This window comes from Callospermophilus lateralis, chromosome 12 (assembly GCF_048772815.1).
Source record: "Callospermophilus lateralis isolate mCalLat2 chromosome 12, mCalLat2.hap1, whole genome shotgun sequence".
NCBI classification, from domain to species: domain Eukaryota; kingdom Metazoa; phylum Chordata; class Mammalia; order Rodentia; family Sciuridae; genus Callospermophilus; species Callospermophilus lateralis.
In genome coordinates, this window is record NC_135316.1 from 45131175 (window position 1) to 45154231 (window position 23057).

The following is a 23057-nucleotide window of genomic DNA, read 5'->3' on the forward strand; positions in this document are numbered from 1 at the left end:
TTGATTTGAACACTTGCTATAAATCAAAACAGTGTGGTAATGGTAAAAGAAGAGATACATATACAAATGGCACAGAAAAATGTCCAGATATACGGTAAACTGATTTTTCACAAAGATGTAAAAAGAGTTTTGGATTTGATCTGAAAGAAATATGCTTCTTTCCTATGGCACTAAACCAGAAATTGCAAATACAGATTTCTTCAGCCTTAAGATTTTTCTCTTGGCAAAGGGGACAAAGTGTATTAGTGAAAAAATGATCAACAAATTTCAACGGGGGCTGGGGGGAAAAATGAAAATTAACATCCATAGGAAAAGATACTAAAAGAATATTTGCTAGATTTTAAGTTTTCAATATTTCTAGGTTACTAACAAGATAAAAGTTGTGGTAATAATCACTTCAAAGGAGTATAATAAACCTAAATAAGAAGATAAAGAGGGTTGCTGCTTATATTATGTTAAAGCCTTATATTATGTTAATATAAATGTTATATTTCCTTATATAAAGAATTTTCTGCAAGCTTTGAAAAACAAGAAATAATTATTAAAGTACATGATGAATCCTTATTCCTTGGTGATAAGAAAAATTAAGGGTAAAGAAGAGTATAGCACATGATAAACTAAGAGGGTAATATAAAGTAAACTAGCTGTTGAGAATGAAATAAATAGGAGAAGAGAAGACACATCTGAGTAAATCAAAATTTTTTACCTTATAGCACTTATTCTTTTAATTGAGTGGCCGGAAGATGTTTCCTCTTCCTCCCCAACCCCCACTCATCAATACCCAAAACAGACTTCAACAAGAGTGGCAGATGGCAAATAATGGTGTGGGAACTATTAAACTGTGCTTCCAAAGGCATGAAAAGTAACTAAATGTCCAGTTTCAAAAGCTTGGAAGGGAAAGGGGGCGTGGCAGGAAAGAGAAGTGACCTGATGGGGCAAGAGAAGATGATTGGAAGATGATTTCATAGTGCAGAAGGTGGATGAAATTACAAGGACTGGGTGGGCGAGTTTACAGAGCTTGGAGTCAGGAAGTGTTGGCAAATTAGTCACCCAGAAAGTACCGGAGTAGGACAATTATGGAATCGGCACTAGCAGGAGGTGAAACGAGGAGGAAGAGCAATTGGAAAACAAGGTGAGTCCCTCAAACCTGAGCCCGAGGCCCCAGGAAACCAGATGCCCGGGAAAAGGACTAGCGGAGGGGCTGAGACGCCAGGAGCATCTCCAGGAGCCAGGTGGCAGGGAGACGGCCTGAAGGGGAGGACCCGCCCGCAGCCGAGTACGAGGGGCTTCGCGGAATTCAATCCCAGCATCCTGGGGAACGTGGAGGTGAAGTCTAGCAGCTAAGCTGGCCGAGAAAACAGAAAGGACTCCGAGGTCCAGGGCGACAGACACCTCACTCACCTGGTTGGTGACCTGAAACGAAACAGACAACACGACTTAGAGACAAACTGGCGCGGACTAGCTGCAGCAGCCCGCCTCCCTCTTCTCTTCCCGAGGCCCCCCGGCTTGGACCCCAGCCGTGCTCACCTCAGGATTGGCCTCCAGCGGCAGCCAGCGTTGACCCTCCATGGCCGCTCTGCCCGGCCCCTCTCCAGTTCTGACAGCCACCACCGCCGCCGCTTCCGCCCCCGCGCGCCTTGACCTGGGACTGTCCAATCCACCACCCTGCCGGGGAGCGCCGAAGAACAAAGATAAGCTCGACAACCTTCTCGCGACTTTATCACTCCCGGAAGAGCAAAAGCCCAAGCATTATATTTTAAAATGGTATACAGTATAAAATTAATTTCTTTAAAAGGTGTTATATCCCTATTTAAGAAAAACATAATCTGAGTCCACTGAGTACTCCCCTCAAACTTGGATTCTCCCTATCCCAACCGAGCGCTCGTGTTATACGCATGCGCCACGTGCTGGCCTGGGACCGCGTGTTCGCGGGTGCCCTCCCATTCTTGCTGGGTCAACCAGAGGCGCTAGGGGGCGCGCCGAAGAGTCCTATTCTGCCAGGGCCGGACCAGGTCACAAGGAATCTGAAGGTAGCTAGGCTAGAGGACGACGCCCTTGAGCCCTGGATTCGTGGCCTGGTTGCTGTTGCTGTTGTTTGTGAGGGTGCAGAAGTAACGCATTGGCCTTTTCTGCTACGCAGAGTGGTGTGTGTGTGTGTGTGTGTGTGTGTGTGTATCCTGTTAGGCTTGACAAAAAATGTTGGAATACCATACTCAATCAGACATTATACTAAGTGTTGGGACACAGAACTGAGTATGCTACAGTGTAGAGTAGGTGGACAAGAAAATTGTCACAACAAAGCGTGATAATATAAGGCAATGATAGCATAAGGTTCGCTAGCCCTACAGGTAGAAGTGCAGTTAAAGGAAAAGGAGTGTCCAAAAAACTGTCCTGGATACAGTGACTTCCTGGACTGAATCCTTAAAAAATAATAGTAACCCAGCAAAGAGGGTACTCTGAAGAAGAGAATTGGCACTGTGGCTGCAGAGCCTGCTAAAATAAATGATATTGGTGATGCTAGAGAAATAAGCAAGGGCAACTGAAACAAGACATCTGGACTTCATCCTTATAACAGCAGGGAAACGCCAAAGGATTTTTTTTTTTTAAATTCATTTTTTTAATATAGGTGGACACAATAACTTTAATTTATGTAAGGCTGAGAATCAAACCCAGTGCCCCATGCATGCCAGGAGAACGCTCTGCCTCTGAGCTACAGCCCCAGCCCAGAAACACCAAAGGATTTTAAGAAGCATTTTTAATGTCTCTTCTCCAAGGAACTGTAAATTCCGAAGGCAAACTGTAATCTTTTTTGTTCTTTATGTTATTTCCTAAGGACTTAACCCAGTGCTTATATATATACACACACACACACACACACACACACACACACACATATATATATCAGGGATGAATAGCATAATTAGATATGCAGAAATAGCATTTGTCAATAATGTGAAATTTTGCAAAAGATTAATGCTGAGAGAATAAAGGCAGTAGTCATGGAGCTAAAGTAGCAGATGCATATTACAAAGCTCTTGTTCTACCCCTTGGTTGAGAAGGACTCCTCAGTGACGATTCCAGAAATTTGGCCTGGGATTGAATGAATATTACCACTCTGTACCCAGAAGAGGGAATTCAGGGAGAAAGGAGCACAGGAAAAGGATAAAGATAATTTTATTATACTGAGCTTCCTTTCCTTGAGGAACTTCCAACTCTCCCATTCATGTTCCTATAACTACTATTCTTCCACTCACTGGCATTTCCAGTCCTCGGCTCCTCTTTCTCCTTTTCTATCTGATAGATTGCTGCTGTATCCATTTAACACTGTGACTTGGTAAACCTGGCAATGTCCAGCTCATGATCATTTGAGTTGCATGGTCAGGCTCTCGGTCTCTGTTAGGGCCCAGTAACATATCAGGGGCTAAATTTTCAAATGACTTGGTATCGTAAGAAAAGCTTTGCTCCAGAATGCTGAGGTTCTACTATATGACTCTCTTATCAGGATTTGCCTAAGATTCCACATAATATCCTTATCCACTATAGACATCTCTCACACTATTGAGACAAAGGAGTGAGACAGAGGGTCAAATAGCGAGGCAACTTTCATCTCAGTATGGATTGTCCTGCTCAGGAACCTTCTGAAACTGGCAGTCTTCTAAGTCACACAATGAATGTGTTGAAACTATCTTCCCAAAAGTGGTATACATGGTCTCTAAAAGCCAAAGAGACCCACCAAGTACTCTGCCATTTTCCTATTAATAAAGAGATAGGTTAGAGAGGTTGTCCTAGCATGCCCCAGAACTTTGGACACCTAAAACTTTACAAATGTAGCAGGCCTCTAATCTTAATATGCTTTAACTTCCACCTTCTGGCATTGAAGTACCTACCATGACATGAAGGGCAATGTTTCTTCAACTTGAATGTACATGCAAACACCTGGGGAGCCTGAAATGCAAGTTTCTGATTCAATAAGTCTGAGATGGGGCCCAAGATTTGCCATTATTGGTGCCAATTTTTTAACCCTCCCTTTGTTCATAGTTCTTGCCATATAACTTTGGAATTTTTTCTACTAGGGGACAAATTCATTATTAGTGGGGTCTGCATTTTGAATTTGCCTTGCTAAAATGTATCTAAAACTCAGGAATCAACATTTCCAGAACTTCTGCAGTCATCCACACATGCACAGAGTGGCAAATGAAAATTGAGGTTAAGCAAGGCCATACTCTGCCTTCTTATTGCAGTTTTCATACCGGAAACTAGTGCCCATTTTTTGATCTATTTAGTGTTACATTTTCCTCATTTTTCTGCTTTTTGTAAGTGATTTCAATGTTTATAAAGTCCCTGCTTGTAGTTCCCAAGCATAACAATGAAGTACTGCCTACTGTTTCAAAGTATAAGAAAATTATGATGTTCCTTGCAGAGAAAATAAATTTGTTTAGATAAGCTTATTGTAGGCTTTGAGTTATGGTGCTGCCAGCCATAGTTTGGTGTTAATGAATCAACAATATATATTGTAACTTTAAAGGGAAATGCCCATAAAATAAGGTTATGTATTGATCAGCTAATGAAATGTGGACAGAGGCTCCCAGAATCTAAACTATTTCCTTAGGAGCAATGGTTCTGTTGGTATGCATAATATCATCATAATGGAATTTTTTAATTAAATATTTTACAATTTTATAATAAATATTGTGGCATGCCTATACATACTGTCATTGAGACTTGCCATTTATTTATATAAATCCATGCACTTTCACTTTGAGTTGCCTTAGGAGTATAATTTTAAGGGGGGGAACTGGGAATTTAAGCCAGGGGTGCTTTACCACTAAGTAACATCCCCAAACTTTTTCTTCCTTATTTTGAGACAGGATCTCAGTAAGTTGTTGAGGGCCTTGTTAAGTTGCTGAGGATGGCAAGTTTGATTGCAAGATCAAACTTGCACTCCTCCTGTTTCAGCCTCCTGAGTTGCTGGAATTATAGGTGTGTGCTACCACACCTGACAATAGCAATATAATTCTAATGGTTGCCAAAGAACACCAGGATTTATCATCATTTTATCACACAGTTTCATTTTTTTTCAGTAACTGATAAAACATACAACCTCAGAATTCATTAGTTTCCATTCAAAGACAGAAAGAAGTTTTGACATATTAATGTTTGATGCCTTGGGGCTGGGGATGTGGCTCAAGCGGTAGCGCGCTCCCCTGGCATGTGTGCGGCCCGGGTTCAATCCTCAGCACCACATACAAACAAAGAGGTTGTGTCCTCGAGAACTAAAAAATAAATATTAAAATTCTCTCTCTCTCTCTCTCTCAAAAAAAAAAAAAAAAAGAACATCAGGATTTATCATCATTTTATCACAGTTTCATTTTTTTTCAGTAACTGATAAAACATACAACCTCAGAATTCAGTAGTTTCCATTCAAAGACAGAAAGAAGTTTTGACATATTAATGTTTGATGCCTTAACAAGAGTACTTGAAACTTAGAAACTGCTATCTCATCCTTATAAATTCACTTTTTATTTTCTGAAGGATTTGGTAATTTCTTCACTCTTAAACTGAAATGAGCAACTATTTTGCTTTATCTATTATTAAAGCAAAAATCTCAGATTAGTTAAATTTAACAAAGTTCATTTAAACAAGAAAAGATTCTACAACCAGGAGACATTCTGGACCAGTTGGTTCAGAGTGCCCCACATCACCATATGTGCACATTACATTTTTTTGTAAGAAAAATCAAAGTGACATACCAAAACAACCTGATTAGCTGCAATTGGCATTTGACTTATAGGGTGATGAGACATTTGCTTTATTTGGACATAGTTTTATAATTTTGCCACCTGTGGTTGGCTAATACTTGATTGCTTGGTTACAAGGGTACACTCTTAGGTTACAATTTGTCTACAGGTCAAGCTAGGGTATAGTTCACTATTTACAGAGGCCACTTTAGGTCAAACTTTATCACCCAAGCATGGAGACAAATTGAGGCCCAACTTAAACTGAGTTTAACACTACTCAAAGCTATCCACTTCTTTTTAAAAAATATTTTTTAGTTGTCAATGGACCTTTATTGTATTTATTTATATGTGATGCTGAGAATCAAACCCAGTGCCTCACACATGCTAGACAAGCACTCTACCAGCAAAACCCCAGCCATTACCCACTTCTTTTGAAAATTGTAAATTATTTGATTGCTTTGCAAGAAAACATAGAATTGTGATCATTCCTCCAATAATCCATATCTGTTTCATCAATACAATTTAAAACACACTGTTCTGTTTTCATGCCTATTTCTACAATGGATATTTTTGTTATGCCAAATCACAGCATAATCTTTTTAAAGATAATTTGAATGGCAATTACACATAATAAGTATAGAGGCAGTAATAATCATGACTTAGTAGAAGTGTTGAAGAGCTATGACCACATTCAGGCACACCTGCAAAAACAACTGAGTCACAAATGCTGCTTGGGTGAAGAAGCCATCTGATGCAACATGCAGTAAAATTTCTTGAGGTGTTAATGTGAAAACAAGAACATTTAAAAATTGGTGAAATGCAGTATGAATTTCACGTGAAAGCTTTCTAAATGCATTTTCATTAGAGGTTCTGATATAACTATTTTGCTTTCTTTGTTGTTATTAATATGTGAGTAGGCCAGACTTTGTCCAAAAGCTAAGAATTTTAAGCCTTGCTTTAAGCTCTAAAACCCTTGGGATGCAATATAAGTGATCATGTTTATTCCCAGTTGTACATCTTTACTTATACTGTCCATTGATTGCCATTACCATCCCACCACCATCACTATTACTGCCATCACAAAACACACACAAGCACTCAAAATTTTGTGTGTGTGTGATACTGGGGATCAAACCTAGGAGTGTTTTACTACTGAGCTGCACCTCAGTCTTTTTTTTTTTTTTTTTTTTTTGAGACAGGGTCTCGCTAAATTTGCCCAGGCTGGCTTCGCAGTTGTGATCCTCCTGCCTCAGCCTCTGAGTAGTTGAGATTACAGGCATGTATCACTGCTCCTATCAAGCACTCATGTTCTTGAATAGCCTGGTGTACAACACATTCAGTCAGCAGAAAGCAACTGAAAGGGCTGTGGTTGTGGCTCAGTGGTAGAGCGCTTGCCTAGCACGTGTGAGGCCCTGGGTTCAATCCTTAGCACCACATAAAAATAAATAAGTAAAATAAAGATATTTAAAAAAAAAAAGGAAAGAAAGCAGCTGAAAAGGGTTTCAGTAGGTACACTGGGAATCTGGGATCTCTCTGAAATAAGATTTCAAACAAAATTAAACCAGACCATTGACGTGCTAGTTAGCTTTTAGCTAACTGATATCACGTAGCACTCCTGAACTTCAATTTTCTTATCTTTAAAATAGCTAGAATGCATGATCTAGATAACTTATGGGCTTCTTTGGAGGATTGAATATCACGATGATGATAAAGCAGCCAGTATTTGTTCAGGAACTTGGCTATTTGCTTTACATACATAATCATATTTATGCTATATAAAAACCTCTTGAGACAAATAATAATAGCTCTATTTTTACAGATGAAAAGCTGACGCTCCAAAAGACTAGCTACTGTAGTCACACAGAGAAGTGATGAAAGAGGGACTTAGATTTGGGCCTGTAAAGCTCCTAGCACTTCCTTGATACTCTCTCCACTCTCTTAGTTTTATGGTGCTACTGTGACAAATTACCACAACTCTACTTATTTAAAACAATATAAATGTGCACAGTGGCACACACCTATAATCCCAGCAGCTCAGGAGTCTGAGGCAGAAGGATTGTGGGTTCAAAGCCAGCCTCAGCAAATTATCTAGGCACTAAGCAACTCAGGGAGACCCTGCCTCTAAATAAAATACAAAGAAGGGGTGGGCTGGAATTGTGGCTCAGTGGTAGAGCACTCGCCTAGCACATGTGAGGCCCTGGGTTCAAACACTACATTAAAAAAATAAATAAAATAAAGGTATCATATCCAACTACAACTAAAAAATAAATATAAAAAAAAAAGAGTGGGAATGTGGCTCAGTGGTTAAGTGCCCCTGAGTTCAATCCCTGATACCCCAAAAAAAGTATCATTCTACAATCAGAAGTTCAGACCTCTTAAATGGCTATCACTGGGGTATACTTAAAGTGTTGGCAGGACTGTGCTTCTTTTGGCATCTATGTGGAAGACTCTGTTTTATTTCCTATTCCAACTTCCAAAGGCTGTCTGCATTCTTTGGCTCTTTGTATCCTTTTATATTCAAATCCATCAAAAGCCAGTTAAATCTTTCTCACATAGTATTATTCTGATGCTGTCTTTAACCAGTCTGCCTCCATCTACCACATTTAAGGATTCTGGTCATTACATCTACTCACCTGACTAATCCTGGAACATCTCCTTTTAAGACCAACTGATTAGCAACCTTAATTTCCCAATACTATGCAACATAATATATTCATAGATTCTGGGGATTGGGAAGTGGACATTTTTGGAAGGCTATTATTCTGCCTACTGTGTTCATTGATAGTATAGTATCATATAGTATAGTAACATGCATATATGTTTAGTGAACATTTGTTTTTGTTTCCTTAGCATTTTTAATCTAAGTTTTGTTACATCATCCTTACCTATATCTCCTATAGGGTATATCTTTCACCCCTACTGGTGCTAGTGACTTTACCAATGACACAGTTCAACCCCATACAGACAATAGGGGCCATGGAGCAAAAATAGTAATACATCACCCTAGAACAAATATTTGTCCAAGGCTTGTGCACGTGACCCAAGCAGGTTAATCAGTCTTTCTCTGAAAATTGTTATTGAAGGGTAGGTGGCTGCTTCTTATCCCTTGGATCATGAACCATAATTTAATCCCAAAGATGCTGGTGGTCATATGTCTATATGCACTGTTCCCCTTCCCCAGCAGCTTATGGAAAAAGCTAAGAAAATGCAGCCACAAGATAAGCAGATGGTAGCTGAGAAACAAAGACTGGGCCCTTTGCTATTCAAATCTCACAATTCTGTTGTCTCTGCAGCACGTTCCACCCTTATATTTCAGAGATGGAAGCCGTGAGACAATAATTCCTGCTATTTTGCTTATACTAGCTTGAGTTGGATTTCTATTACTTGGCATAAAAAAGCCCTAAGAGGGCTAGGGTTATGGCTCAGTAGTAGAGCACTTGCCTCACATGTGTGAGGCACTGGGTTCAATCCTCAGCACCACATAAAATAATAAATAAAATAAAGGTATTGTCTCCATTTACAACTAAAAAAAATTTTTTTTAAACCCCCAAGATAAGAGCTTAAACTGAAGTATTTCTTGCTTCACATGTGTCAATTTTGTTTTCCCTATTACATTGTAACCTCTTGATCAGAAGTTCATGACATAGTTCTGTAGACTTCCTCCTATGCATATAATAGTACTAGGTTTACTGCAAGACTGTCATATTTTCTGATTTATATGTCCTACTTATATGTCATGAGATGACATTAAATATAAGACAAAAGTTATACTCATGCACCTTAAATTTTAGCATTTTCCTTAACACTATTCATAAAATTCATATTTCCCAAGTGTGAAATTGTTTAAGTTCTGATCTCTGGGAAGACAAAGGTCTTTAAAATAAACAGTTTATCAGATATGTTGCTGGAATGTCCAGAACACAAAATGGAGAGTAAGAATTGGCAGAGATTTCCTTAAACACTACTGATATTTTATTCTCCCTAAATTAGATCCATGGTTTTAGGAAAGGGATACTCATACTGAATAATAAAATAATCAACAGCTTTAAATGAATGAATGAAAAATAGAGAAATAATAAATATTAATTTTTAAATGTATCTTTTTATCTTTTTTGGAACATTTTTACAGTCAAAATTTGTATATGTGTGTTGTATGCACATGCCCTGTGGAGCATAAATATTATGGCAGCCAAGAGCTAAGGGGAAAGATTTCTTGACAAATAGAACAAATTCACTGACCAACTGGATGTTCAATATTGTTCTATCTTTTCATCTGAATTCCATTGGAAGGAAATCTTTTGATTATTTCGAGGACTATGTTCTCAAGCTAATTAGTATGTTTAATGAGAGCTACATTCCAGGTATAATTTTAGTTGTTTTACATGCATTAGCCAACATAATTCTCCAACATCACAACAAGTGGTGTTTGTAATAGGCAGGATTCCAGAAATGCTCAACTCTCAATGATTCTCATCCTCTGAGTCTTTCTTTTTTTTAGTTGTTGATGGACCTTTATTTTATTTATATGTGGTACTGAGAATCGAACCCAGTGCCTCACACATGCTAGGCAAGCAAGCATCCTACCACTGAGCCATGACCCCAGCCCTCCCCTGAATTTTTCATTGAACACTAATTTAGGTACTTCTCTGAAGGAACTTTTTCAGATGTAATTAAAGTCATGTACTTTAGGAAGGTTATTCTAGATTATTTGTGTATTTCTGATCTAAACATTTCAACCCTTAAACATAGAGAACTTTCTCTGGCTGAAATCAGATGTGGTAAAAGAAGGCAGAGGAGAAATGCTGCAGAGGGAGAGATCAGAAAACACGGGGAGGTTTTGTTGGCTTTGAAGATAGAGGCAGGGAGCACATGTTAAGAAAGCTGAGAATCCCAGTCTAAACAAAACTGAATTTTTCTAACAATTTAATGTTTTATTTTTTGGTACTAGAGATTGAGCCCAGGGGTACTCTACTACTAAGCTACTTCCCTAGCATTTTTTTTTTTTTTTTTTTAAGACAGGGTCTTACTAAATTGCCTTAACATGCCTGAAACTCGAGATCCTCCTGCCTTAGTGAGATTAACAGGAGTGTGCCACCAGACCTGGTTCTTTTCTTTCTTTCTTTTTAAATAACAATTTGAAAGCAGATTCTCCCCTCTAGCCTCCAAAGAGGAATTTCATCCATCACCTCACCAGTACATTTCGAGATTAGAAACTAAAGAATCCTGATTACTAACATCAACCACAGCACTTGATTAGATTCTGGTTGGGGGAAGAAATAACTTTCAAGAATAGTGTTGAAATGATTGGGAATTTTAACTTAGCCTATTTATTAGATAATCCTATTTTATCAATGCTAAATTTGTTTTAGGAGATATGCACTCAAGTATTGGGGAATGAAGCAGCCTCATTACTGTGTGCATAGGCAGTGATAAAACAAAAGTATAAATCCTTGACTGTTAGTGAATGTGGATGAAGGATATAGGGATGTTCATAGAACTATTTTCGAAACATTTTAAAAAATATGTTTCAAGTTTTTAAAAATAAATTGGCAGGGGAAAGAAACCCCTCTGTATATTTTGTGTAGAATTCATTCAAATTCAGTAAGAGAAAGAGGCAAGACCGGATGAGAAGGTACTGCTGTAGTTATGTTGTGCACTGGAGTTTAATGACAGGAAAGCTGAAGAATCGCATCCTCGAGTCCCTCCCTCCAGTGAAGTAAATCCCTGGGTTGAAAGCACCTCTGTGTTCCCACAACCATCTTCTTCGCGGGACAAAAATCGAAAATAGTGGGCGTGGTTGTGCAGGAGATTTCAAGTTAGGTTAGGCTAGAACAGGCGGTCTCGAGTTCGCGCTGGCACAGAGACTACTCTGTGCCCCGCCCCCGGCTGGAAGAGCCCATAACTGCAGCCTAGGATCGGGGGAAGAGCGTCCTGAATGTAATTATTCCTTCCCCTCGCTAGATGTCTCCTAAGTCTTCGGCCTTTTTATCCATATCAACCTCCTTGGTACTAAATCTTTACTTAAAACTGATGCTTACTTGAGACAAAAGTTGAGTTCCGCAAAGAAGTTTCTTTCCACTCCCTACCCACCGTCCGCTGCGTGCGCTGGTCCGCGAAGGGCAGGAAGCGGAAGTGTTGGCCCGAGGGAGCCTCCGCCTGGGGCTGCAGGACCGACTCTTCGCTTTTGCCATGGAGGCGTCTGGGTCTCAGGAGCCGATCCTGGATGCTAAATCGCAGGTGAGACTCGGCCCGGAAGGGGAAGGGGCAGAGGAGCCCTGAGCAAGCAAGATCGTCTCATAAATTGTGTTTTCTGCTTCCGTTTCAGGTCACCAACCAGGTGAGTGAGTGGCCCTCCTGCCTTGTCCTCAGCCGGCCTCTGCTGGTCAAGGGCTGGGGCGGCCGCTCCCGGCCGGCCTGCAGCTGGAGAACGGCGTTGCAGTGTGCGGTGCCCTATTCTTGCATTTCATAACCTGCGTCCTCAAGCCGGTGTTCTCCAGCCCGCATCCCTGCATTGCTCTTTCCCCCGTGCGCGCGAGGTGATGCCGCTGCCATTGTAATTTAAGCTGCTCCAGCGCTAGTGCAAAGTGTACAAAGTCTTGTTCTTCCTTAATTAGGCGACCTGTATTCGAAGGTAGGAATACACTATTTTAGAATGTGATGGGCACATAAGAAATTACTAAAATTTACAAAGGTAGCACCGATGACTTTTCTTGCACTTGAGAAAGGTTATTTTGAAGATGGAGTATAACTTTTTAAACTTTCAGAGTGTGTGTGTGTGTGTGTGTGTGTGTGTGATGTATGTTGAAAAACAATAGTTTTTTCCAAGAACATCTTAGTTCCGTTTCTGTTTCAAATGTTTGCAGCTAATAAACTATTTTTGGACAAATTACTTATAATGCTCCTTGAAGAAGAGTCCTAAAACTAGAAGGTTTGGGGTCAAGAGTTATCCAGATTCATATAAAATGTAAAAAAGGGCTGAGATAAGAAATAATGCAAATACAGGAGCCAGGAGAGGTGTCCATTGACTGCTCTGTCTTTTGTCTCCCTCTGATCTTGCGGTTGCTTTTTTTTTTTTTTTTAAGAGAGAGAGAGAGAAAGAGAATTTAATATTTTTTTTTTAGTTTTTGGCGGACACAACACCTTTGTTTGTATGTGGTGCTGAGGATAGAACCCAGGCCGCGCGTATGCCAGGTGAGCGCGCTACCGCTTGAGCCACATCCCCAGCCCCTTGCGGTTGCTTTTGAGGATACCTGAGAGAGAGGAGAACTCAGGGAGATAGTAATCAGTCTTCTACCTGGCTTTGCTCAGTTACATAGGTTAGTGCATTTTTATTCAATCTCTCATAAATCACTTTGTTCACTTACATTAAGTGGCGTGCTTGAATAAAGATATCTTGAAACTGAGTTATATTAGATTATAGGATTTCCTAATTGAACTTTTAAATTTATTTGTTTATTTTGGCTTAAAACAGCAAATCTATCATCTTAGAGTTCAGGAGGTCAGAAGTATAAAACTAGTCTTCTAGAACTAAAATTAAGATGTTGGCATGGCTCTTTTTTCAAGGTTATATGGGAATCTCTTGTCTTTTCCTGCTCTTAGAAACTGCCTCCTTTTCTCGGCTTATGGACTCTACTTTTAGCTTCAAAACACCTCATTTCAACCCCTGCTTTCTTCTCTGACTCTGACCTTCTTTATTCCCTTTTTACAAAGACACTGTGATTACATTGAGCTTCCCTGGATAATCCAGAAAAGCCTTCCCATCTCAAGATCCTTGATTTTGCTAAGTCTTTAATATTTGTTTTATCACATAGGGTAACTCAGTGTTCAGGAATGAGGACATGAACATGTTTGCATGACCATTAAGTCTGATTTTTTTTCTATGCAGGAAAAGCCAAGATAATTTATAAACATCATTTGATTTATAATGAGTTTATCAAGATATTCTTTTTTTTAAGAGAGAGAGTATTTTTTAATATTTATTTTTTAGTTTTCGGTGGACACAACATCTTTATTTACTTATTTATTTTATGTGGTGCTGAGGATTGAACCCAGCACCCCGTGCATGCCAGGCGAGCACGCTGCTGCTTGAGCCACATCCTCAGCCCACCACTGTTTTTTTTTTTTAAAGTTCAGAAACAAAGTTGGAAATATAATTTTAAACGAGAAATAAATTATAAAGTACCTTGCAATAGATCTATAAAAAGAAATCAGAGCTTCTAGTTTCTGGACCAGTATGTAAGAAATTTACCCTTTTAGGACACAGTATTAACTTTTAGTAGAAACTAAAAGCTGAGCTTACTGAAAAATCAACAATTCTCTGATCTGTCAGAGAAATAAGAACACAGGGCAAACGTTAGTTTGGTAGCAGAAGTGAGTTTTTAGAATGCCTGCTACGTGTCACGCGCCTGTCTGATCTTTCAAAATAAGACAGACAGGATTCTTCCACCCAAAGCCTTATGTTTTAAAGTCAATATCAAGAGCTGCATTTGTCCAGTCCTGATTTATGCTATAACAACACTGAACAATCATTGACAGGAACTAGATAAAGTATTGAAGCAGCTAGTAGTTTATAAGCATGTAGTCTTTGGAGTCATGCAGACTTGGTTTCTCTTCTGATTCCAGAACTGTGACCTGGCACACATTACCTTAGCTCTCTGAAATTGGGATTTGTCATTTGAAAAATGGAAATAATCCATAATGTTATGCTGACTCACTGAGGCATTTAATACATGTAAATTACAGAGCACATCACCTGCCCATCATGAACACTGATGAAATCTTAAAACTACATCTTATTTATGCTAATGTATGGTTTGAGCTTGAGGACTATGGTGAGGAAAGAAACTGGAATGATTCTCACGTGTGCCTCAACTAATTATGAAGATCACATAACCCATCTTGCATTTGAGGATTTTTTTTTTTTGTGGAATGAGGAAGCATCTGGAACAGGAAAGTGAGGTAAAAGATGCTTCAAAGTGTTTTAATTTGCCAGAACAAAATTTAAACCTTTTAAGGAAAACCAATACTTCAATGTCATCTACTTATATTATCCATTCTGTAGAGCTTTTTTTTTTTTTTTCACTTTTTGCTTTTTTCTTTTGTAAATATGACAATATTGTTTTATAACTCTATTTATGTCCCTTTTAATTGTTTCTGAAATGATATTAAATGAAGATACTGTATTTTATGACCTGCATTGAAACTAAAAGTTGAGTTGAGAGCAGTAAAATTGAATAATATTTGCATTCAAGGCAATGATGTTACTAATTTATTGTTTTATACTGTTTTGTTAAAGCTTGTCGATTTTCAGTGGAAACTGGGTATGGCTGTGAGCTCCGACAGTTGCAGATCTCTTAAGTATCCTTATGTTGCAGTGATGCTAAAAGTGGCAGATCATTCTGGCCAAGTAAAGAACAAGTCCTTTGAAATGACAATTCCACAGTTTCAGGTTTGTAGTTTAACTCATTGAATTTTAGTATAATTATTGCTTACGAAGTGTATAAAATCTTTCTTAAGGGAAGTTTTCAATTTGGGAATTGATGTATTTTACATGTTTTAGCAGATACTAAAGATCTAGATTTTTGTCCTTTGAAAATTTAATAAATTACTTTCAATAAAATTGCTAAATTTATGTGTTGTGCCCTTTAATTACTTTTGACAGGTATCCTCTGTTAGTATAATTAGGAAATTTCAAGAACAATGTAGTGATTTAATAAAAATATACATGGTATAAGGATTATTATAGTCAAGCTAATGAACATATCCATTACCACAAATAGTTAACTCGTGTGTGTGTGTGTGTGTGTGTGTGTGTGTGTTGGTGAAGACACTTAAAATCTACTCTTACCAACCTCAACTAGATAAAATACTGTTATTAACTATACCCACCATAATTGTACATTAGATTCCTAGAACTTTTATAACTGAAAGTATATACTTTTTGACCAACATCTCTTTGTTCCCCATAACCTCTCACAACTGCCATTCTACTCTGATTTGACTTCAACTCTTTTAGATTCTATATAAGTGAAATTATGTAGTATTTGTCTTTCTGTGTCTATCTTATATTACTTAGCATAATGTCCTCCCAATTCATGCAAATTTTTACAAATGGGAGGATTTTTTTATGGCAAAATAATATTCCATTGAGTGTGTGTGTATAATATGATACATAGTACATACATATATTGGTGGTATAAACATTATAATTCAAATAGTAAATTTTATATAAGGGATTTAAGCATCCAGATTTTGGAGTCTATAGGCAATCCTTCCTGGAACCAATCCCCCATGAATACTGTGGGACCACTGGCTTGTGGGTATATATAACATTTTATTTAAGGGACAAATTTATTTATTTTGGTACTGAGTATTATACCCAGGAATGTTAACCATTGAGCCACATCCCCCATCCCTTCTTGTTATTTATTTTTTTGAGACAGAGTCTCACTAAGTTGCTTAGGTCCTCACTAAGTTGCGGAGGCTATCTTTGAATTTGTGATTCTCCTGCCTCAGCCTCCCATGCTGCCAGGAGGGGACAGCTGTTTTTAAGACATTTTTATATGGTCTAAAGGTAACCAGGCCAATACATAACAGAGCTGAGGAACAGTCTTTCAGCTTCTCCCCTCCACCCCCCATTCCCTGTTGGTGCTGGGAATTGAACCCAGAGCCTTGGCATATGATAGTTCTACCATTAAGCTACATCCCCAGCCCCATCTTTGGGCTTTTGTTAGCAGCGATTTTGACCATCAATATGTATTTTTAAAGAATAGTCACAATTTATTATGTTTTATGACATTTTCATATAAGTTCAAATAAATACTCAAGTAATAAAATAGAAAATTAAGGCCAAGATAATAATGAAAATGCAAATGTGTAAATCAGAGGGTATCCAATGCTGCAGTTATATTTCACATTTGCCTCCCAGCTTCCCAGCAGGTACACAAGAAAAAGGAAAACAGAATTTGATCCTATCTGCGATTTTTTAAAAGAGAATTCTACAGAAGATCAACCAAACCACAATCACTTTTTTAAATGATAGAGAAATAAACTTCTGCCATATAAGATATTGTCAGTGTTAGGTCTCTGTTATTGAAATTAAACTCAATCTTAAAATAGCCCCTGTGACCCTGAAATGGTTGAAAATGGTTAGGGACCCATAATGAATCTGTCAATTTTGTTTTTATCTTAAAGTGTCTAGGATAGTATTGGGTATTTAATAAATCTTTCTGGTGTGATCTTCATAAACTTTCTCCTGCTTTCTAAAAAAGTTTAGTAGTAAACTAATCTGATTCTACAATATTTTTGTGTGTAGTAACTAGTTGCACTTGTTTGTTTCACAGCAGTCTTTATTAGTTGAGTATGTAACATTAAAATGCAAACAATGTTAGACAGCCCCTAGTAGTCAGATGTAATTAAAGGAACTACTTAAATATTCTCTAAAAACAAAATTAATATTTTTCCCTTTCTTTCCAGAATTTCTACAGACAGTTCAAGGACATTGCTGCCATTATTGAAACTGTGTGAAAACTGGTTATTTGGCTAATAAATTGCTATCATCATTTAAAATAATGGATTTCATCTTCTGCAAAAAAAAAACTACATAAAGATCAAATATTTATTGAATGAAAATTATACTTTCATTTTTCTAAATAAAAAGTGAGATAAATAGGAATTAGTGGTAATTGATGTATAAGTTTGTCAGTGTACTAGAAGCTATTGAATTGCACACTTCATGATTTATTTTATGGTACCAAGGATGAACCTAAGGGCACTTAACCATTAAGCCACATCCCCAGCCCATTTTATTTTTAAAAAATAATAAATAATTGTTATTTTAAAAATAATTTTTAGTTATAAATGAACACAATATATTTATTATTCTGTGGTGCTGAGGATCAAACCCAGTGTTTTACGTGTGCAAGGCAAAAGCTCTACCACTGAGCTATAGTCCCAGCCCCTTATTTTTTATTTTGAGACAGGGTCTAAGTTGCTTAGGGCCTTTCGAAATTGATGAGGCTGGCTTTGAATTTGGCAATCCTCCTGCCTCAGCCTCCCAAGCCAAAGTCAAAACCATAATTGAAGACGGTACAAATTTTATGTATTAGAACACTGTTTTGAAACATTGGTAATGGAATTCACTTTCTAAATAAAATCTTATATGGAGTCCTATCAATAGGTATAAAGCAGAAAAGTAGGAGTTCATTAAGGTAAAAAATTACAAATACGATTTTATAGCATTCACTTAGGCAATCAGAAGAACATGGTTTATTTTCTCTAATATTTGTAATTGGTTTAAGATTGACCATTTTTCTTTTATATTAGCCTACATTGAGTTGATTCTGTATTTTTAGAAAGTCCACTGCAGATATTCTGGTTTTTGTAGCACAAAGCAGGATGTCATCTGGAAACCCCTGTACATGCCATGTCTACCTTCAGTCATCTTTCAAGTGTATGCAGCATATAAAGGCTGCTCGCTTTCCTGGTCTTTCCTAATCTCACACAAGCATTTGGAGAAAATGAGAACCATTTGACACAGGAATCTGGTCAGTTGAGCTTCAGAAAAGCAAGAATTTTTGCTGAGTAGTTTTGCTCTGTTGGTAGAAATAGGGAATATTAAAGTTCTTCTGCAAAACACTTGTACATAGGAATATATCCTTTGAAATGTAATATTTTTTAAAAAATGCCTAATGTTCATCCAATTTCTTTGAGCATACAGGAAGACTATTTCCCAGCTTCCCTTGCAATTAGACTGGAACCACATAATGAGGTTGAAGCCAGTAAGATCTGGATAGAAATATCCTAAGCCTTTTCCAGTCTTAGTCATAAATTGTTCCTTCACATCTTCCAAGTTTTCTCCTATACTTAAATCTTAAATGTTGCAATTAAGAACTTCAAAACCTTCAAAAAAAAAAAAAAAAAAGACCGAGGATGTAGTTCAGTGGTAGAGCACCCCTGGGTTCAACTTATAGTATCAAAACAACAAAAACCCTCTAAATCAAACTAAAAGATGGTTCCCTAAATCACTGCTGGAGGTGGATTCCCCACAAGATTAGCCTGACTTGCATTCATCCAGCAGTGTAAACTAGAAACAAACTTCTATTGGGGTGAGCTGGAGAGATTTTGGAAGTTTACAACAGCAAGTAAGCATAAACAATAACCTACAAAATGGAGATTTTTACTGTGGTATTTCCAGTTGCAGAAAAAGTAGTGTCTCCCCATTTTAGTCAGTTTTTTGTTTTGTTTTTTGGCACGGGATTAAACTCAGGGGGACTCAACCACTTAGCCACATCCCCAGCCCTACTGTATTTTATTTAGAGACAGGATCTCACTGAGTTGCTTAGTGCCTCACTGAGTTGCTTAGTCCCTCACTGAGTTGCTGAGGATGACTTTGAACTCGTGATCCTCCTGCCTCAGCCTCCAGAGCCGCTGGGATTACAGGCCTGCCGCACTGCACCTGGCTCCTAGTTTCAGTTATTTTTGAGCCTGAGGCAGGAAAATCCCAAGTTCAAGGCCAGCCTGGGCAATGTAAGATCCTGTTTTAAAATTTGTAAAGGGCTGGGTATGTAGCTCAGACGTAGAGTGCTTGCCTAACATACATGAAGCCCTGGGTTTGATCTCCAAATGCCACACCCAAAAAAAAAAAAAAATTGTTTGAAAATACACAATTTTTTAAAACACTTTGTTTTTTCGACCACATTTTCATTGGTGCATCATGGTTGTACATATTGATGAGATTGTTGCTATATATTCATATATGCATACAACATAACAATATAATTTGGCTAATATCACTCCCCAGTACATTCCCCCTCCCTCCTCATCTTCCACCCTTTGGTCCCTTTCCTCTCTGCTGATTCCCCTTTAGAAAATACTTGTTTCTAAGTTTTGAAAAGTTCTTGTAGTTCTTTTTCCAGTATAAAATTTTCTTCTTATAATATAACAAATGGAAAGTGCTTAATAAATTTCTTGTGAAATACTTCTTCAACCTGTGTACACAAATTTGTTCTACATCAAACATTAACCCTAGCTGTGCTGTAAGAATGACGACTCCAGCTGGGACTAACATCTTACCTCTATTTCTTCTTCTGATTCTCCATGTTGGAAATTTATGTCTTCATCATCCCTGTCAGCATTTCTGCTGGTCTGCTGGGTGAATCCACTTTATTTTGTTGTTGTTGTCAGCTAGACAGAGACTACTATAAGGAGCACTGACCAGCCCCTGCTGCTGCCCACTTGCATACTCAGGATCCCACAATTTGATGAGCAGCTGCCACACATACACTTGATCCCACCTTCTGGGTAGTAGTAGCACATTTAGGTTTCTAGAATTAGGAGAAATCAAAGTCCCCATCTCTCTTCCTCCATCCTATGGGATACCAGCTTCCTTGTACTCCTAGAAGTTAAAATGGTATGGTTCTCTGTAACTGCACTTAAGATCCTCCTATCTCTTACCCACCCCGGTTTAACACCTTTCTCAGTCCCCTTTGCATCTGTAGTGTAGCATTTCCAAGTTTAAGGTTTTATGCAAAGGCCCAAAATTAGCCCCTGGCTCAAACATTGTGGGTGATAGACTTGAAATAAATTTAAATTGCATGCTTAATCTTTTGAGTTTTAAAAAAATAAGGTTTTTTTCCTTTTTCAAAATATAGTTTTACACTACTTTGATTGTAGATGTCTGTTTTTGCTTCTTATGAACTTAATCAGCTTCACTGGCTGGACTGGGAGTTGACCATTATCAATAATAACAACATTTCTGTGGGAAAAAATGTGTTTCAGTTTTCAAACACTTGATTAAATTTTGGGAAATCAACTTGTTCTGAAGTTGGGAAATGTATTAATGAACTTTTAGTTTTCAAATGAGGGTAAGTGACCTTGAGCTTATCGAGAAAAATCAAAATTTTACATATATTCTACAATCATAGGTTGACATAAACATTTGGGAAGAAGGCAAAATGGTCACATGTTTAAAGTGATTGAAACTAACATGCAAGTTGGTACCTTACTTTTGTAAAGTGCTTCTGCAAAATCATCTTTTCAGACTAATTTTTTAAGTTGTTCATAAATCTTTATTTTATTTATTTATATGCAGTACTGAGAATTGAACCCAGTGCCTCACACATGCCAAGCGAGTGTGCTACCACTGAGCCACGGCCCCAAACCCTCAAACAAATTTTTAAAAATATTTTGTACTTCATATTTTAAAAAATAAACTATCTTTTAGAAGTTTTAGATGAATAAAAAGTTGTGGAGATAGGACAATAATTCCCATATGCCATATACCCAGTTTCTCCAATTATTAACATCTTACATGTGTGGTATTTTAGTTATAATTAATGAACCAATATTGATAAGTTAGGCTTGTTAGTTTTTACCTGATACTCTTTTTCTATCCTAGGTTATCTATCCAAGACACCCACATTACTTTTAATTAATTATCTTGTCTCCTCCTTAAGTTCCTCATGTCTGTGGTAGTTTCTCAGAGTTTCCTTGTTTTGATGACCTTGACAGTTCTAATGACTGCTGGGCAGGTATATTTGTTGGATACCCCTCAGTTGGGCCTTGGGAAGGAAGATCACAGACATAAAGTGTCCTTTTCTTTACATTCTCTCAGGGTCCACACTAGCAAGATGATTTATAAATTTATGCTGACCTTGATAACCTGCCTGAAGTAGTTGTGTTTGTCATGTCTCTCCATATCAAGTTTATTTTTTAACCCTTCTTTTCTGTACTTTACTCTTTAGAAGGAAGTCACTGTCTACAGCTCATATTTAAGGAGTGGAGAGTTAGGACTCCTTCCCCACTTTATGATAAAGCATCCACGTATTTGATTTGGAATTTTCTAAGGGAAGTTTGTCTCTTCTCCAATTAATTTATCTAATAATTTTCTTGTATCAGTATGGCCTCATGGATATTTATTTTTATAATTGAATATTTTTTGTTGCTCAAATTATTCCAGCTTTGTTCATTAATTCTATCAGTTGGTTCCTCTGTTCCTACACTCCCTTCTCTTTTAGAATTTCCTTACTTTCTAACCCTACAACATACTCTAGGCTCATCTTGTGCATTTTTTGCCCCAGTCCTAGAATTATCCATTTCTTCTAGGAACTCTGACTCTTTTTATCGGATAATGGTATTAGAAAGCAAGATCTGGCTACTACATCTGCTCTGTATTTTAGATTTTGAGAACATTCAAAATGTAGTAGTCAAAAGGAAAAAAGTTCTGCTCTTAAGATATGTCAGGCCACAAAGCCTATCCTTTGTTTTAGGATCAGTGGGGATGATGCCCCAGACTTTGTAAATATTATCACTTCAGCTTACAATGTAACCACCTAGAAAACAGGTCAAAATAATATGTATGAGATCAAGAATGCAAGAAAGGGGAGGTGGACCAGGTTGTTGGCTTTAGTAGCTCATTAGGAGAGATCATCCAAGTCAGAGGATCCCAGGATTTGGGACTTGCTATCTTTTATACTGTTTGGGGTGAATGGAATGGATGAGAAGGAAGGTGAGGAAGAGTATGTTAGGGTGGGAGGCCTTCGCTCTGAGTGACCAGCATTTTTCCTCTCCTAATCGGTTGAGGCACTGTCAGCCATACCCCCACCCCCATTGGTCTGGCTACTCTTTAAGTTGCTGAAGACGGTAGCCCCAATCTTGAGAGTAGTAAAAATGCAACCAAATGTGTCTTCATGCATAGGCATGCCTTCCTATAGCCCCATGGGTAGAGCTACGCTCACCTGTTCCTTTGTGATATTAACCCCTTGCCCTGTTTGGGATAGAATGTTCCATGGAAACCCCTTTGTATGTCCCCTTTTCTTACTCTGCCCTTGGGTGTGGACTTCCTAGATGTCAGTGAGACATCATGAAGCTAGACTCAGCCCCTTGAAACCTGACCCCTTGCCTCATTTGAATGGCTTCTCCTCAATAAAAGGGGTCAGCACGTGCTCTCTCTCTCTCTCTCTCTCTCTCTCTCTCTCTCTCTCTCTCTCTCTCTTTCTGCAGACCCTTAAGGTCAAAGGAACTGTCACAGGAACTCCAAAGAAAAAGGCATTTCTGTCTCTAGTGTGGTTATTTCACGCAGCCCAGTAACCCTGGAGTGACGTGAGTGTTTTTGTCGCCAGGAACATGACATGTTAGTACTCAAGGACACTCTTACAAGAACAATTTTCAGAATAAAAGAAACATAATTAACAGTTATGTCACAATACAGAAGTAAATTGGGAAATCCCTGAGCAAACAAGGACATATGGTCACCCTATTCTGATCATGCAAAGATATTCTTACTTGAACACACACCCATACTTTTATTTCTCCTTGCAT

The 23057-nt window shown here is 38.1% G+C and overlaps 2 protein-coding genes across 5 annotated transcripts in view; one reads left to right on the forward strand and one right to left on the reverse strand.

Annotated features, from left to right (window-relative positions):
* Positions 1–1409, reverse strand: part of Uchl3 (ubiquitin C-terminal hydrolase L3) — a 58016-nt gene extending 56607 nt beyond the window's left edge. For both annotated transcript variants that reach the window (XM_076872485.1, XM_076872486.1), the window contains exon 1: positions 1402–1409. The gene's annotated coding sequence lies outside the window, so the exon portion shown is untranslated. The remainder of the gene's footprint in view (positions 1–1401) is intronic.
* A 10449-nt stretch (positions 1410–11858) lies between these two features.
* Commd6 (COMM domain containing 6) lies at positions 11859–17412 on the forward strand. 3 transcript variants are annotated; one of them, XM_076872526.2, is made up of 4 exons: positions 11859–11975; positions 12064–12075; positions 15034–15186; positions 17214–17412. In XM_076872526.2, exons 1-4 carry the CDS (start codon positions 11928–11930, stop codon positions 17262–17264), a joined length of 264 nt encoding a protein of 87 aa, XP_076728641.1. In that variant the 5' UTR covers positions 11859–11927; the 3' UTR covers positions 17265–17412. The 3 variants fall into 3 exon arrangements, with proteins under 3 accessions (XP_076728641.1, XP_076728642.1, XP_076966808.1); XM_076872527.2 differs by lacking the exons at positions 11859–11975; positions 12064–12075 and adding an exon at positions 12111–12369; XM_077110693.1 differs by lacking the exons at positions 11859–11975; positions 12064–12075 and adding an exon at positions 12881–12929.
* Positions 17413–23057: the final 5645 nt, after the last annotated feature.

Coding starts and splice junctions, on each gene's coding strand:
- Commd6 (XM_076872526.2), top strand. CDS start 11,928: ATGGAGGCGTCTGGGTCTCAGGAGCCGATCCTGGATGCTAAATCGCAG. Junction 15,187..17,213: donor TGACAATTCCACAGTTTCAG/GTTTGTAGTTTA, acceptor CTTTCTTTCCAG/AATTTCTACAGACAGTTCAA.